The sequence below is a fragment of the Perognathus longimembris genome, chromosome 5 (assembly GCF_023159225.1).
Source record: "Perognathus longimembris pacificus isolate PPM17 chromosome 5, ASM2315922v1, whole genome shotgun sequence".
NCBI classification, from domain to species: Eukaryota; Metazoa; Chordata; class Mammalia; order Rodentia; family Heteromyidae; genus Perognathus; species Perognathus longimembris.
Window position 1 is genome coordinate 37,988,435 of NC_063165.1, and position 16,618 is coordinate 38,005,052.

Genomic DNA, 16,618 nt, shown 5'->3' on the forward strand with positions numbered 1-16,618 from the left:
TTTCCCAGATAGTAAGAGATGAAATTTTGTGAAGCAATGGTAGTTCACGCCTATAGGCTTAGCTACCCAAGAGATGGAGATCTGAGGATTACGGTTTGAAGACAGCCTGGGAAGAAGGTCTGTGAGACTTTTACCTCCAAATTAACTACCAAAAAGTCTAAAGTGGAGTTGTGGCTCAAGTGAGAGAATGCCAGCCTTCTGTGGAAAAGCTAAAGAATAACAACCAAGTCCTGAGTTCAAGCCCAGTATTGGCACAAAATATAAAATTTATGAAGGAATGAAATCTTACCCTTTTCAGCAACATTACTGGAACTGAAAAACATTATAGTTAATAAAGTTTTAGGAACAGAAAGATAAGTATCATATATTTTCACTCATTTTCAGAAACTTGAAAAGTTAGAGGACGCTAGGCACAGTGAGACAAAAGGAAGATACTCTTAGGGGAGGAACACAAAGACAAAATGCTTATGTGCCTCTGGTCATATAAAATAACATGTATCTAAATGAATTCCAGGATATGACACAATAACAACAAAAAAGAAACTAGAAAAAATAATTTCATAGAAGTGGTCAAGAGAGGAAGGAGACTGGCTAGATAATAGAACCAAAATACACTTAAATAAATGGCATTAATTTTATGTTTTATATCCCAGTAGATGACTAAAGTCTGTGACCATTTATTGTATAGTTCAAAATACCTAGGAAAAAGGTGTCCAAACTTTTCTAGCAAATAAAAATGACAAATATTGAAGAGGATAGAAATGCTAATTATCCTAGTTTTATCATCACACATTTTATATGTATTTTAAATTATACTGCACCCCATAAATATGTACAAATATCTTATGTCAATTAAAATTGTTAGAGAATAAGGATATATTCATAAAAAGTCACTGGAAATAACTCTCTCTGTCTACGTCAACAATCACTTGTAAAAAAAAAAATATAGCAACCAAGGATGCTTGTTAAAATGTATATTCCCGAACTCTATCCCAAATACTCTGGTTCAGTAAGGCCCAGGATTTTAAACTAGTTTTAACATGCTTATGCAAAGTAGCATTCAGTATGGTGTAAAGGCCTGTTTCCCAGGTGGCTTTAGCTTTGAAGGAGAATCATGCTGGCAGGAATAAAGTTTGGTAGGAAATAAGGTAGGTGTCTCAACTTTTGGTGGGATAATAAACATCTGATGGATATCTGATACTTAGTAAATTCTTTTTTTTTTTTTTTTTTTTTGCCAGTCCTGGGCCTTGGACTCAGGGCCTGAGCACTGTCCCTGGCTTCTCTTTGCTCAAGCTACCACTCTGCCACTTGAGCCACAGTGCCACTTCTGGCCATTTTCTATATATGTGGTGCTGGGGAATCGAACCCAGAGCTTCATGTATAAGAGGCAAGCACTCTTGCCACTAAGCCATATCCCCAGCACCCTACTTAGTAAATTCTTGAAAGTATTAATTCTCCTCCCTCCATCGTATCTCAAATAAAAAATAGCTAAGCATACCAAGAAGATGCTAACTAGTTGGTTTCATACATTTTGTTTTATTTGTATGTGAATTCATTTGTGAACAAAGATCTCTGGATTGTCTCCAAACATATGAATGATTTCTCTTCTCATGTAATTCAGATTTTGATTTCATTATTTCTCAGTTCAACTCAGGTATTGGTAAACATTCAAATGTACCAACACAGATACTCTGAAGGAGTTTTCTTTCCATGTTATACAACAATTCAAGTCTACTGGCTTCTGATCTAAACTCTAGAAGCCAACATCACCACATTTCCTGTTTGTAACTGAACAAGTACACACAAAAGGTTTTTAGAAACAGGAGACTGAGAGAGAGAGAGAGAGAGAAAGGGTAGAGGGAGAGAGAGAGAAATCCCAGGCACCGATAAAGCTGTTTTAGTTCCATGCTGCTTCTAACATAGCAGAGAAACTACTTGGGAAAAAAAACCACGAAGTTGGTTGTGAGAATTTTGAATTCATCTATTCATTTTATGGCTACCTAACAATTTTTCTGGGGGGAAAAGCATGTCAGGTAAGTGGCATTTTTAATGTTTCTGTTCAATTTCTATGCCTTAAAGTTCACTTATTTAGTTTACAATTCCTAGGAAAGGATACAATTTGGAGAATAAATAAGTTAACACAATTATTTTTAAATTGTGTAGTATCTTTTACAATAACTAGAAAGTATTTTGAAATACATTAGGTGTTATAAGTTGACTATTTCCTCCTGTAAGCAAAAAACAAGCAAACACGGGTGGTGCTTGATCATATAAAGCTATTTGTATCTGTTCCATAAGTGCTCATTAGCAGCTACGCCATTTGAAGTCCTTGTGATTATTAGAGAATAGTTGACTGTGCCTGTTCTTCTTTCATTAGTTTATGTATTAAGTAGACTGAGGATGACTGTTTTCACATTCTTTAGAAATTAGGTTCTGTAGTGTGTTCCCAGAAATCAATCCAATTCTCAGGAGTCAATTCAACTGACTTTGAAAAAGCAGGTGAAAATACAGCTGCTTGGGTTAGAGCAAGGGTTCTGGTGAGGGCTAGACCCACATCAATTTGCTGTTATGAATCTAAGTTGATGTCTCATTCTTCCTGTATCCTTCCTGCTTTATCATGTATCTCGTTGTTGTAAGAAAAATGTACATCGTGTAGAATAGAATTTTGAGATATATAAAAGAAAAAATCTTACATATTTTCCTTAAAATGCACCTTAAAAATGCAAAATGCTCTGTCCCATTTCCTCCAATTTTTGTTTCCAAGCATTCTACATAGCTTGCTTTTCATAACTGAAATAATAATGTAGATAAAGCCACGTACCCAGCTCTTTTTCTCAGTAACATTATAACACAGCCATTTCCTTTTTATTATAACTTCTGCCTAATCATTTTAAATGAATGCACAACATGGTCTCTATTGTGTTAATTACAATTTACTTAGTCATTCTTTTATTGTTAGATAATTACGTTTTATCCAGGGTTTTAATGTTCTAAATGACAGAGAAATGAACAACTCTATAGCTGCTTTTGTATTAAGGCTTATTTGGGAGAAAGAGCTAGAACTGCAATTACAGAATATGGTATTATGAACATTTTAAGTCCTACTATTACCAAATTGTCTTTCCAAGACTGATGCCAATTGAATCTCATTGTAATGTGCTTGTCAACAGAGAAGTCTCATTTCAACGGTTTCATAAATTCAACATACCAATCCATTGTTGAGTATACATTAATTGGCATTATAGTGCAGTTGATCATTGAGCATTCTGCAGGGGTGTTTACACTGCTTAAAACTCCATCATTTGTGAGTTGCCTGGTTGTCTCTTTTGTCAAATTATTGTGCTGACAATAATTTAACATTAATTCATACAGAGGTGGTTATGGGGTAAAGATATCATGCATTATAATTTCTATGAATTTGCTTACCAATATTTTGTTTTATGAATTTTAAAATCAATTGATTTATAAATCATAGAAGGAAAGCAAACCAAAACATAATTTTCATATTTCTCTCCCAAGTGCGTATGCTAGCAAATTACAAAAAAACTAGTCCCTGTGTTGCTAATTTCATGCACGAAATGGGCCCAGCAGTACCATGTGCAAGTGCCATGACCTGAGGATGATAGGAAGGTTGGGAGAGGTGAGAAGGCCAGAGGCAGTGAAAGAGTTAATCAAGTCTACATTTAGGAGAGGCAGGATATAACTCCACTGCATTTCCTCATTGAAGGTAACACATAACTTTCTGCACAGTCAATGAGAACATCAACAGTTCCACAGAACACTTGTTTGACCTCAAAGCCTCACAGATCTTAGCCAAAACAAAACAAAGATAAATTCAACATGAAAGAAAAGAAATAGATGGTAACTTTTGCTATTTAGCTATGCAAAATAAAAAGAAAATCAATTTAAACATAAAACAGCATGGTTATTTGTAGAAAATGTATGAAATGACAAATTCCATAATCCCTCCCTTTTTTTCTAGCTTTGTTTCTCTTGTAATAGCATCAGTAAATATGCTCATGTTATAATTCCTACTGTTTCTGCTGTCACATAAAATCACTATGGGCTAATGAAATGCTGAGAACAATTTCTTTGGGTTGTTACTAATTTAAACAATGATTCACCATTTGGACATTTTTTAGAGGTTTCTCATGTTTTTACACAGTTCTGTTTTCCTTTGAGAAAAGTGAAACTTTAAAAAATTGTTATTATGAATGTGATGTACAGAAGGATTTCAGTTGCATAACTCAAGTAATGAATACATTTCTTTTTCTCTTTTGCTGGTCCTGGGACTTGAACTCAGAGTCTGGGTACTGTCCCTGAGCTTCTTTGTGCTCAAGACTAGCACTCTAACACATGAGCCACAGAGCCACTTTCGGTTTTTCCTGAGTGTTTACTGGAGATAAGAATTTCATAGACTTTCCTGCCTGGGTTGGCTTCTAACTACAGTCCTCAGATCTCAGCCTCCTGAGTAGCTAGGATTACAGGCGTGAGCCACCAATGCCCAGCTATGAGTACATTGCTTTGGGGGCAATGACAATGATACCCCTTCCCTTGTGCTCTCCCAGCTTTTCCCTGCCATTCTCACTTAGATACAATTAACTTGAACCACATTTTATTTTATTTTTAGTTTCTTTTTTTTATTCAAATTTTTATTATCAAACTGATGTACAGAGAGGTTACAGTTTCATACGTTAGGCATTGGATACATTTCTTGTACTGTTTGTTACCTTGTCCCTCATACCCCCCTCCCTACCCCCCTTTCCCTTCCCCCCCCCCCCCCCCGGAGGTGTTCAGTTCACTTACACCAAACAGTTTTGCAAGTATTGCTTTTGTAGTTGTTTCTCTTTTTTTACCATGTGTCTCTCAAATTTGGTATTCCCTTTGAATTTCCTACTTCCAATACCAGTAAACACGGTTTCCAATATACTCAGATAAGATTACAGAGATAGTGTAGGTACAACCACAGGAAGGTGATACAAGAACATCATCAATAATAGAAGCTACAGATACACATAGGACGTTGAAAGTAGTTACAACTGTGATATAACAATTGTTTCCATACCATGGAGTTCATTTCACTTAGCATCATCTTATGTGTTCATAAGGGTATAGCTATTGGGCCTTGTGATGCTCTGCTATGACTTGCCTAAACCTGTACTAATTATTCCCAATAAAGGAGGCCATAGATTCCATGTTTCTTTGGGTCTGGCTCACTTCACTTAGTATAACTTTTTCCAAGTCCTTCCATTTCCTTACAAATGGAACAATGTCATTCTTTCTGATAGAGGCATAAAATTCCATTGTGTATATGTACCACATTTTCCTGATCCATTCGTCTACTGAGGGGCATCTGGGTTGGTTCCAGATTCTTGCTATGACAAATTGTGCTGCGATGAACATTGTTGTGCTGGTGGCATTACTGTGATTTTGTTTGTGGTCTTTTGGATAGATACCCAAAAGTGGAGCTGCTGGGTCATAGGGGAGTTCTGTATTGAGCCTTCTGATGAATCTCCATACTGCTTGCCAGAGTGGCTGAACCAGTTTACATTCCCACCAACAATGAAGTAGGGTTCCCTTTTGGCCACATCCCCTCCTACAATTGTTATTATTAGTTTTCTTGATATATGACATTCTTTCTGGGGTGAGATGGAATCTCAATGTTGTTTTGATTTGCATTTCCTTTATGGCCAGTGATGTAGAGCATTTTTTCATATGTCTATTGGCCATTCTTATTTCCTCATCAGAGAAGTTTCTTCGTAAGTCTTTAGCCCACTTGATGAGGGGGATATTGGTTGAACCACATTTTAAACTCAGGTGTTCTTAAGTTAAATATGGGTCAAAGACAATATTCATCAGTGATTTTTAAGAAAAGTCTAGGAAATATTGTTACATAAAGGTCACAGCTCTGGTAGGCATATGCTCACAATTTGCTGAACTCATTGAATAATTTCCCATGCATTTTGAAATGTTCATTTGATTGTCTCATCACTCTGCTTTTTGGTGGATACTGGGGTTTGAACTCAGGGCCTTATGCTTTCTGGGCAGGTACTCTATCACTTGAACCAGACCCCTAGTCCTTTTGATGTTCTTTAGTTTCCAAATAAGGTCTCAACTTTATTCCTGGAATGACTTGGGAAGTTATCCACCTAAATGCACTTCTAAGTACCTATAGTAACTGGTATGCACCCTTGGGTTCTCTCTTATTGGCTGAGATGGGCAACTACAAACTTTTCTCAGACTGGCCTTGAACTGTGGTACTCTGAATCTCTGACTCCCTTTCAGTTCAGAGTCACTGTATTGGGATAGCATGCCTCAGCACGTTAAAATAAAAAAGTTAAAAATTTAAGAAAACAAATAGAACGTCTTGAAATATTAAAACAAATATAGTTAAGTGTTTGGGGGGAATGAAAGATTCACATAACTATGCTGTCATCAAAAAAGTATATCCATTGTGCTTCTGTAAGAAACAGCAAGTACATGTATAAAACAGTGCAATTAAATACAGATCAAAAAAAGGTTTGTCTAAAATTGGCATTTTGGTGGCACATCAATCCCAATAGGATTTCTGAATTTAAGGAATTGAAATTAAATTTTATTGCAAAAGCAACAAGGAGTATATCCTAAGATAAAATTTAACATACTCTTCAAAATTTTCCCTCAAATGTATACCTTTCTATGTATTCTCTTCAGTTAAATTCAGTAGGTATTAACTTGGAGGCATCATGATGTATTAGAAAGAGGAGGCCTCAGAGTCACAAAGATAAAGACATACTATTTGAAAATAGACATTGCAGTGCTAACATTGCTCTTTTCCTTGTTTCCATCATAGCCTACAGTGCAAGCCATACTGTTCACATCTCAAGTATCCCATGTTTCATAAGAGACCATTTCAAGTCAATGGGTTGTGGATTTTACGGAAAAATCAATGTTATTTACTTGAAATCCTAGAATGAAGATGAGACAGGGTCCTTGCATGATAATCCTTTTTGGTTCTAATACCTTTTATTGATGAAAGTGCTGTGCTCAGTAATGGTAATTTTGAGTATAAGAATAGTGATGGTGTGCCATGCCCCCAAATATACAATACTAAAATATCATAAAAGAAAAACATAAAAGTCCTAGCTACACAAAAAGCTGAGATCTGACGCTCATGGTTCGAAGCCAGCTCAGGTAGGAAAGTCCATGAGACTTCTATCTCCAATTAACCATACACAAAACAAAGACAGAAGTAGAGCTGTAGCTCAAGCAATAGAGAACTATCCTTGAGCAAAAAAAAAAAAACACAAAAAACAAAAACCTCAGGGACAGCACCCAGACCCTCAGTTAAAGATCCAGGACCAGCACCCATGTACACATGCATGGCCGCACACACGTGTGCACGCACACACACACACACAGAGTTAGGATGATTGTAATATTGATCTTCTTATTTAACCTCTGGATACCTAAAATAAATATTCATACCTATGGAATACAAATAGTTGTTCATATCTTTGATTTGGTATATAAGCCAAAGGAAGTCATTAAAAGAGACTATGTACTCTATAGTTTATCTAATATAAATTCACATGCTTGTTTTAGCCAATGATAGTCTGTAGTTGGAAGCAAGTAAAGCATTATGTTTATTGTTTTTTCTAAAGGCTTCTGTATAAATCAAAACTTCTAGCAGAAAGCCATTATATTTGCTTAGCTGCATTTCCTTCCAGAGCACCTGCACCTGTGAACTCTGAACATAGTACCTGCCAATTACTGATGGTTTTCAGAAAGTCAGAGGTCTTATAATTAAATGCACCACTATTAGCCTCTGGTGATTGAAAGCTGGAGAGAAACTTAAATCATGATTTGCTTAATGAAAATCATTCCCATTGCTTCACTAGTAATTTCTCAAGGCCTTTGGCTTTTTAGCAGTATAAATAGTGAAATACAAATTGTGTGGGGGTTACTTTTAAATTGGTAAAAACTATATAAATGAATGTCATTATTATTCATAAATAATGAGTTTAAATATTACTCTTTGGGGGAATAAGTAGTCCTAAATGTGTTGTGCACCTAATATTATAAGATACACTCTGTACTAAGTAGAGACCCACAGGGATGTAGAGATATTTATGCTGAAAATTGAGAATTACAGGCAAAGGGAAGAGAAAAAGTCTCTCTCTCTCTCTCTCTCTCTCTCTCTCTCTCGTGTGTGTATACATTCTTCTGAAATCTGTTTTGTTTTTCAAAATAGGGGCATTTATTGTTCATAATCAAAAAAGTATAAAAGATATCAGCAATGTCATGAAATACAGAATGTCTACATGGAAATTCTTTTACTTAAAACTCAGATTATATTACTAAGGAAAAATGTTCAGAAAACAGAAATACTAGGTCTTACAGATTCCTAAAAACACACGGAAGCTAGGTGCCAGTGGCCATGCCTGTAATACTAGCTACTCAGGAAGCTGAGATCTGAGGATTGTGGTTGGAAGCCAACCCTGGTTGAAAAGTCTGTGGAACTCATCTCCAATACACCACTCAGAGAAAGCCGGAAGTGGTGCTGTGGATCATGTGGTAGAGCACTAGCTTTGAGCACCAAGAGGCTCAGGGGCAGTGCCCAGGCTCAGATTTCAAGTTCCAAGACTAGCAAAAATAAAATAAAATAGAATAAAAATCACCGGGAAACTGATGGTCACACAAGCCTACACCTACCATGTGTCTAAACCATTTTTTAGTTAGATGTAGTTTATACTTCAAAGGTCTCCAATTGCATATGTGAAACAATTTACTCTTTCAGTAAATGGTAAAGTATGGCCCTAAAGGAATGTGCAGAGTGGTTTGAATTCTTACTTTAGCATCACTGACATATCCATGACAATTAATAAGGCTTTCCTTAAAGCTTTTAGTGTAAAGTGTACACTGACATTGATTTGTAGTTTCTTTGTGGTGCAAGGCAAAGTTATATCACTGGAGCTATTAGTGGGCTATGAGCTACTTCAATTATCTCTTTAATTGGAATTGAGAAGGTAAAACATCATTTAGATAATAATTTTGTAAAATTATAGTATGATTTGTAGTAAGATTTAATGTCATTTAAAAAGTAAAGTTAGGCCTTTCTGCTTCCTTGAAGTTTGACTTTTTATATTGCACTATATTTTTATGAACTCAAAGCATAACCATTTATTGTGTGTGCATACAAGCTTCTAAATGCCGTAGAAAATGACAAAAGGGCAAAGATACAGAGATATCGGGACTTGGCAAGGCATAGAATCCACAGAAAACTCCAAGTGCTTCAAAATGATTGGTAGACAACTCCTGAAAGATAGGCAAGAACTCTAAAATAGTGTTTGGTGAAAATAATTTTTGATATGAAAAAGAAAAGTATGATTTCTTTCATGTTCCAAAAAGAGATAAATAGTCACCTTCTTCAGAACAACCTCTGTCATAGGTTACAGGAAAAAACTAAAAGGGACAACTTTCTCCAGAAGCCGTAGAGGAGGAGGGCACATGAAGTTGGTGTAGTAGGAGAAGAGAGTAGGTAGATCAGGAGTAGAGTTTAATATAGTGCAGATTAACTGAGCCCAGTGGCAACTGAATGAATTAGGAACAGAGCCAGACTAACCTGAGAGGTTGTAGGATATTAAAACTTAAAAAAAAATTTTTTTGCCAGTCCTGGGGCTTGAACTTAGGGCCTGAGCACTCTCCCTGGGCTTCTTTTGCTCAAGGCCAGCACTCTAAAACTTGAGCCACACCACTTCGGGGCCTTTCTGTTTATATGGTACTGAGGAATTGAACCCAGGGCTTCATGTATGCTAGGAAAGCACTCTACCACTAAGCCACATTCCCAGCTCACATAAGCTTTAACTTTTTTTCAAACCTTCTGTAGTAAGATCTCAAGATTCTTTAAGTTCTGCATGTCCTTGCATCCAGTCATTTACTTTCAAAAACATTAATATAAGAATTAAGTTGGTATGTCTAGGTTAGCTGTACAAGACTCATCCTAGTATTGAAACATTTGTTTATAATAATTAAAAAGTAGAAGCCACTTAAATATTTAATAAGAAAGATTTCTTAAGTAAGTTGTGGAAAGTTTATAGAGCAGGATGTTGCAAGGTATTGTGTTTGCAGGTGGAAACCACTGTGAGAATTCACTGATGGAAAAGTAGACAACGATGTTGCTCGCATAATTGAATCCTATGCCTCTTCTTATAACAATTTCTAAGTGTGGTTATGGAGAAAGAGAGAATAGTAGAAGTGTTTAGGCAGATTCAAGTATAATATAGGGATGTATGAAATACTATGGTGAAACCCCTTTGAGCAATTAATACCAACTATAAAATGAATGACAGGAGAGTAAAGCAGAAGTTGCAACTATGGACAGAGATGGGGAGGAGGGTTAAGCATCACTGGAGTACTTTATAGAGATTTATGATAATAGAAAATAAGTCTGGCTGAATTGTTTTTAAGAAGTGGATCGAAGAACAAACGAGAGAAAAAACAATATAAATTTGATTAGGGTACATTGTACAAATATATGGAAATCATCACAATGAAGCCCAATTTTAAAACTGATCAGTGCTAATAAATACATCAAAAATAAACATGGAGAATTTTTAAAGTAAGTTGCTCTTGAACAATGGCAAAGGTACTGCCCTCCTGTTCAGGCAAAATTTTGCATGTAACTTTTGCCACCACTAAATTTAATTACTTATGTCCGACTGTTGAGCAGAAGCCTGTCTGATAACATAAGCAGTCAGATAACATTTTATTTGTATAATATGTGTAATATAGTGTTAATCCAGCAAGAACCACAAGAGGTCACTTTTGACTGCCATGTGCAATTCACTGCAGAAGAGATTTCTTCTGTGGTGATTAGTGTCACTTAATTTCTCATGGGCATTCACAATACATGAACTCATCACAACAGCAACAGGACGTGGATATGAAATTGTTACTATAATTCATTATTACTATAGTTAATTTCATGCAGTTTTGATTTATATTTTATATTTGCTTATATTTTTCTTGACTATATATGGTATATAAGAGTTTATATTAATGTTTTAATAAATTAAACTTTTTCAAATTTTATATATATGACAAAACAGACCATTATATATGTTTAATTCATTCATGTCAAACATTTGTTTCAATATTTGGGAGATATGTCCTTCATCTTTCTTTCAAATTGCTGTGAATCTCCCAAAAGAGAAAAATCATATATAAGTGAAACTGTGAAAGTCAAGCTCATTGCAAGTGTTACCTGTAATTAACCGATGTTTACACTAAGTTGTTTCTTGAATAATAGGATTATAATAGGATTTATACTATTGCTTATCTAGGTTCATTTACCAATCAACGTGAATTCTGTGGGCTTTTCATAGAAATTAAAATCACTTTACATGTCATCACATACTGTAGATGTAGAGGAAGACGGTGCCTGTGCTTGGCTCACTGAATAACTTGGCATAATAGCTGAGATATACCTCAGTAGAATTTATACTGTGAACCCTCAAATTGTCTTATCATGGGGATAAATTTAGAACAGCGTTTAGATAGATCATAGGTGTTTGAATGGCATATAAAAGAATAAGATCCCAGTATATTATACACATGTATAGGAATATTGCAGTAAAACCCCTTTGTACAATTAATACAAATAAATTAAGAAATAACTAAATAAAGAAAGAAATAAAAGAACAAGAATCTTTATGAACAGATCATTCATTTATTTCTGTACTATGAAGAGAGGAAAACTCCATCCTGGCTGGCAAGGGAGCCATCTTGTCTGTTTCCTATACACAGTTACAGTTAAATTAGGCAGCTGGAAAAGATAATATCAGTGTGGGTAAGCAGAGGACAAAAGGGTTGGGAGCCAGCTGTTTCTTAACACTTGTCTTAAATATTCTCAGTCTACCATTTGCTACAGCCATTCTATTCTTAGGAACCTCATGAATAGATAAACCTGTGCGTGAAGTATCCAGTGGTGTTTTTTGCATTTCTACTTTAAAAAAAATAGCATGTCTATTTTAGACAAATGGCTAGAATTATTACAGCAACTGTGTACCCTAGATAGCCACTGAAATAATATACTAACATAATAAAGAATCCCCAAGTACACTAAGTTAAAAAAAAAAAGAAAGGACTAATTAGCACCATATGCCCCATTTAGTAAGAGAATTGGGACTGGACCATGAAGAATTATGATCTTTGTTTCAGCTATTTTCACTTGCCAGCTATTTGCCCTTTACAATCCTACTTATATATTTAACATCTATGTCTCAACTTAGATGCTCTTGAGTCTTTGAGGACAAAGGTTTTGCTTCTGTTTCTTTTTTATCTAATCTTTAATTTTCTAGTATAGCATATAGGTCAGACTCAGGATATTAATCAATATTGCTTGAATATATGAGGATATAATACTGGATTACTAATTACTTTCTGGGGTCAGAACGTGGTCATATGGTGATAGGAGTACTGAAGGTATATGAAATCAAGCTAATATCTTAGTAATCACATGTGTATAAATAATTATGAATTGTCAAGTTCAACTGACAGATAAAAGCCCACAAACTCCCTTTTATGTTTCTGAAATGAAGCTAAAGAGACCTTGAGGGAGAAAAGAAGCAATATGAATTCTCCTTTATCCATTAATGGGGCTCTAAATATATCAAAAAATCTCCTTGTGACCAATCCTAACAAAATTGTATTACTATGATTTCACATGATTGTAGTGTCCCGATACTTGGTGCCCTATATTATAGGATAAATGGAAAGGAACCAGTGGTTTTCTGCAAATAAAGAAATTACATATAATTTTGGACTGAACATGAAAAGAATGAGAAGTATAGTAAATATGAGTCTTGATCATAAGAATACTTTGAAAATTTTTGAAGTACTTTTTGTAGTTACCACTTGCCATGTTTTATTATTTAGATGGAATTAATTTTCATTTTATCAACACGAAAAATATAAAACCCCAAACCAAATAAACAAACAAAAAACCTTGCTTCCTTTGCCTGTACTAAATTTAAGGACTTATCACCAACACCTTCTTTGAAATCTGCAAGAAGCCTTTGGTTGTCAATGTTAATGAATTTCTCTGAAGAGCCTTTTGTCAATCATTATGAACAATTGCAGTGGTTTTGTGACAAAAACAAATATGGAATCATTAAATATATCATAGATATGTTTGTTATTTTTTTGCAGGGAACTCTGGATGCCCCTTCTTTCTTTGGGGACTTTTAGCCCTCTTCGGGTTGGCTCTGATTATATCTCTCATCTTCAATATTTCTCACTATATAGAAAAGCAGCGACAAGGTAAGGCAGTTTGACCAATAGTTATACGCTACCTGCTTGAGTAGGTACTATACATCAGAAAAATCTACTGAAGTAGAAAATTTTTTTAAATGTCTTCTGATGGGTTATTTTTATAAAAACTAACTTATAAAATTTACTTAGACTCGTGTATCCAAAAACCACTTTGAAACTAACTTGGAACAATGATTGGATTGCAGAAAGTATACTTGATCCTTTTAGGGTTAACTACTTCAGTGATGATAATGTTAATATAAAATATGGCACTTGAGTATGACGGACAAGGTAACAAACAGTACAAGAAATATATCCAATGCCTAACGTATGAAACTGTAACCTCTCTGTACATCAGTTTGATAATAAAAATTTGAAAAAAAATAAAAACAAATATGGCACTTGAAAATTAAGTCACCTAGCTAAGTTTACACAGCAATTCAATAGTCAAATCAGGGCTATGCTCAGCTTTTCAAATTCTCTGTCAGAGATAATTTGTACATGCACTTGAACATTACTGATGAAATGACTTCAACCAGAAGCCCCAGCATTCTTTTAGGATCTTTATCATATCATTTCTTAGGGTAAAATTCTAGGTAAGCATTACTTTATATTAGCAATGCTTTCCATAAATATTCTAAAAATCAAATACATCTCAAACAAACGTAAAGCATCTTGTATAAATAATGTATTATGAAAATCTACAAAGCTCCCTTCTTTTTATAGAAAAAAATCTTTAATGGATAGTAATGCTTTTCCTTCCACAATAGTTTAAAAGGACTATATTTTAATTTCTTCATTGGGGTATTCTGTGAAGGCATGATATTTATTCAATTAATTAGGACGTCATGTGTATGAGTACATTATTTTCCATTGCTTCCAATGGAAATCCTTTTAAGATCTTTTTGAGACCAGTAAATTAATGTTTTCAGTGTGAGTCGGCTTGTCTAACTTAAACTGTCTAGAAAATCTGACCAATGTACTTTTACACTACATAATTATTTCCAAGCTCTGAGAGTCATGTTGAATTAGTCACATTCAGGTATATTGAACGCTGAGGAATTCTATCAACACAGTCAAGATTAGGGTTAGTCTAAGGTTACTGGACCTGTTGCATCTGTCATAAAAGTATGTGGCAACATGATTATACATCTCAATGGCACAGGTCTTACAATTCTCACTTTTGGTAAATTGTACACTGGTATTTTAAGTATTTATACCCATACCACATTGTCCCTATAGAGAGAAAAGTAGTAGCTTTTTGTTAAGTTTTTGAGGTCAGATTTCTTCCTTGTTTTGTTTTACAATTGTTCCAGCCCTTCTCTCTCTGATATGCTACCCATCATTGCATTACATTAGACGTCATATGGTGGGAAAATAAACATTTTAAAAACAGGAAATAATAAATTTCATTTGTGATATAGTTCTTCTCAAAATCTTTCTTAGTTATCTCAATTGTTTTTCTTATAACAGCATAACTTTTGAAGCCATCTTAGTGTGTCAAGACTCAGCTTTTAATACTCAACTAGCAGAGCTTGTATATAGACCATAGGGTTCTTCTAAGACATGTATATACCACACACACACACACACACACACACACACACACACACACACAGACCTACATATGTCTTAGTGTATTGATATTTGTTTGTGCCTAGTATAACCCACATGACCATATCTGGGGCCTGGGACTTCCTTCCCTCTTTCCATAATTAATTAAGGGTACTATGGCCTTATGTTATTCTACTAGTATTTCCTTATTTCTGTGAACATCAATTCTTCTGGATCTTTTTGCTGCTCCCACCTAGCCTATACCTTCTGGCCCTCTGAAGCTCTTCCTTCATTTCCTTTCCCTATCTCTATATTATTGAATGAATCTGTACAATAACTAAGTTTTAGCAGTAGCTGTGTTTGTGTAAATCACATTCAAGTCCATTTCATGTTTCTGTAGTTTTCTATGAAATTTGACCAAAGCATTAGCTAATCATGAGTATTTAAGCAGTCATGAATTCCCTCAAGTGGATCCCACTACCCCAGATCTTGCACTTTGTAGATGAGCAAACTCCATATTTAACCCTGGAACCGCATTTATCAAAGCTCTAGCCATGCTCTTTGTTCTCTTCCCACTCTGTCCTTTCTCAGCTGCTCGAATCCCTCCTGATAAACTCTCCAAGTTCAAGTAATAAAGTCCACCATCCTTCCTACTTTATATGAATAAGAAATGCTTGTTTTTCTCATCCCAAGATTCTAGGTAGATTTGAAATTAGCTGTCCTCTTCCTTCTTTCTCTAAGGCCTCCCACTGCTGTTTCTCCTAGACCGAGCAGCTAGCAGAGATTCTGTTAATCAGCCAGCTTTTCTACCACTTGCACTGTGAATGTACTGCTACTGCTCATGGCCTCATGGAACTTTCTGTTTACATCATTGTACTACTCTTGTGGTTAAGAAACTTGCAAGGTATGACTCCACCTTGGCCAACAGCCAGTGAATAAGTTTTGCTGGTGTATTAAACAGCTTACAAAAGAAAATCTCCATCCAGCAGCAATGTAGTATCTATCCATTCAATCAGATAGACAGCATAAGCCCATTCTTGATGTTTTCTGTAGCACTAAGAAGAGGCTTTGAAATGAAATTTTCCTCTTCCTCCCAAAACACACCTTTCATTTCTATGGATTCTTCATTCAAATCTGTTCTTTGGGAGGATTATATCTATTTCTTTTTCTGATAAGGATGGATTAACTTTTTCCTCCTTTAAGTCCAAAGAATATTATTTACCCAACTCTTCTGCTCTGATATAAGGATAAAGAAATACATGATTTTGTACATATATCAAAGTCCTATTGGGATAGCTCCTATTCACCAGAAAATAATGACAGGTCTTTCATGGAACATGAGTCTGAAAGATTCCATTATGGAGTTTAAGTTATGGACTGTTGTTTCTTGCTACAATGCATTGTGCATAGAAGGGTGAGCACTGTAAGGGGAAAGCATTAAAGCAAATGCATTGTTTCCTCCCTACAATGAACCTGACCACAAATTTTGTACTGAATCACTGATCAGAATTAGGAGAACTCACCTAGCTCCTCCTACACACACAATCTTGCACACTCAGCTGCTTTACAGCATAGGCTTTTAAATTTTGTTAGTATCACTGAGATAACTAAGCAGGATTGAAATATGCCACTCATTTTTATATAAGCTTCCAACCCGTTATGACAGGGCAAGTTCTGTTCAGGAGCCTGAGCTTACTGCCTATCATTCTTAGCTCTGACCTCTGAACTTTTCATTACGACTCCCCATTTAAAGAGATCCGTTTATTAACCT

At 35.3% G+C, this 16,618-nt stretch overlaps 1 protein-coding gene across 1 annotated transcript in view; it reads left to right on the top strand.

Moving 5' to 3' along the window:
- Positions 1 to 1,874: 1,874 nt before the first annotated feature.
- LOC125351282 (T-cell receptor-associated transmembrane adapter 1) overlaps positions 1,875 to 16,618 on the top strand; it is a 29,119-nt gene continuing 14,375 nt past the window's right edge. Inside the window, exons 1-2 of the mRNA XM_048345982.1 lie at positions 1,875 to 2,033; positions 13,192 to 13,302. Coding sequence (XP_048201939.1) covers positions 2,027 to 2,033; positions 13,192 to 13,302 — 118 coding nt within the window. The 5' untranslated portion in view covers positions 1,875 to 2,026. The remainder of the gene's footprint in view (positions 2,034 to 13,191; positions 13,303 to 16,618) is intronic.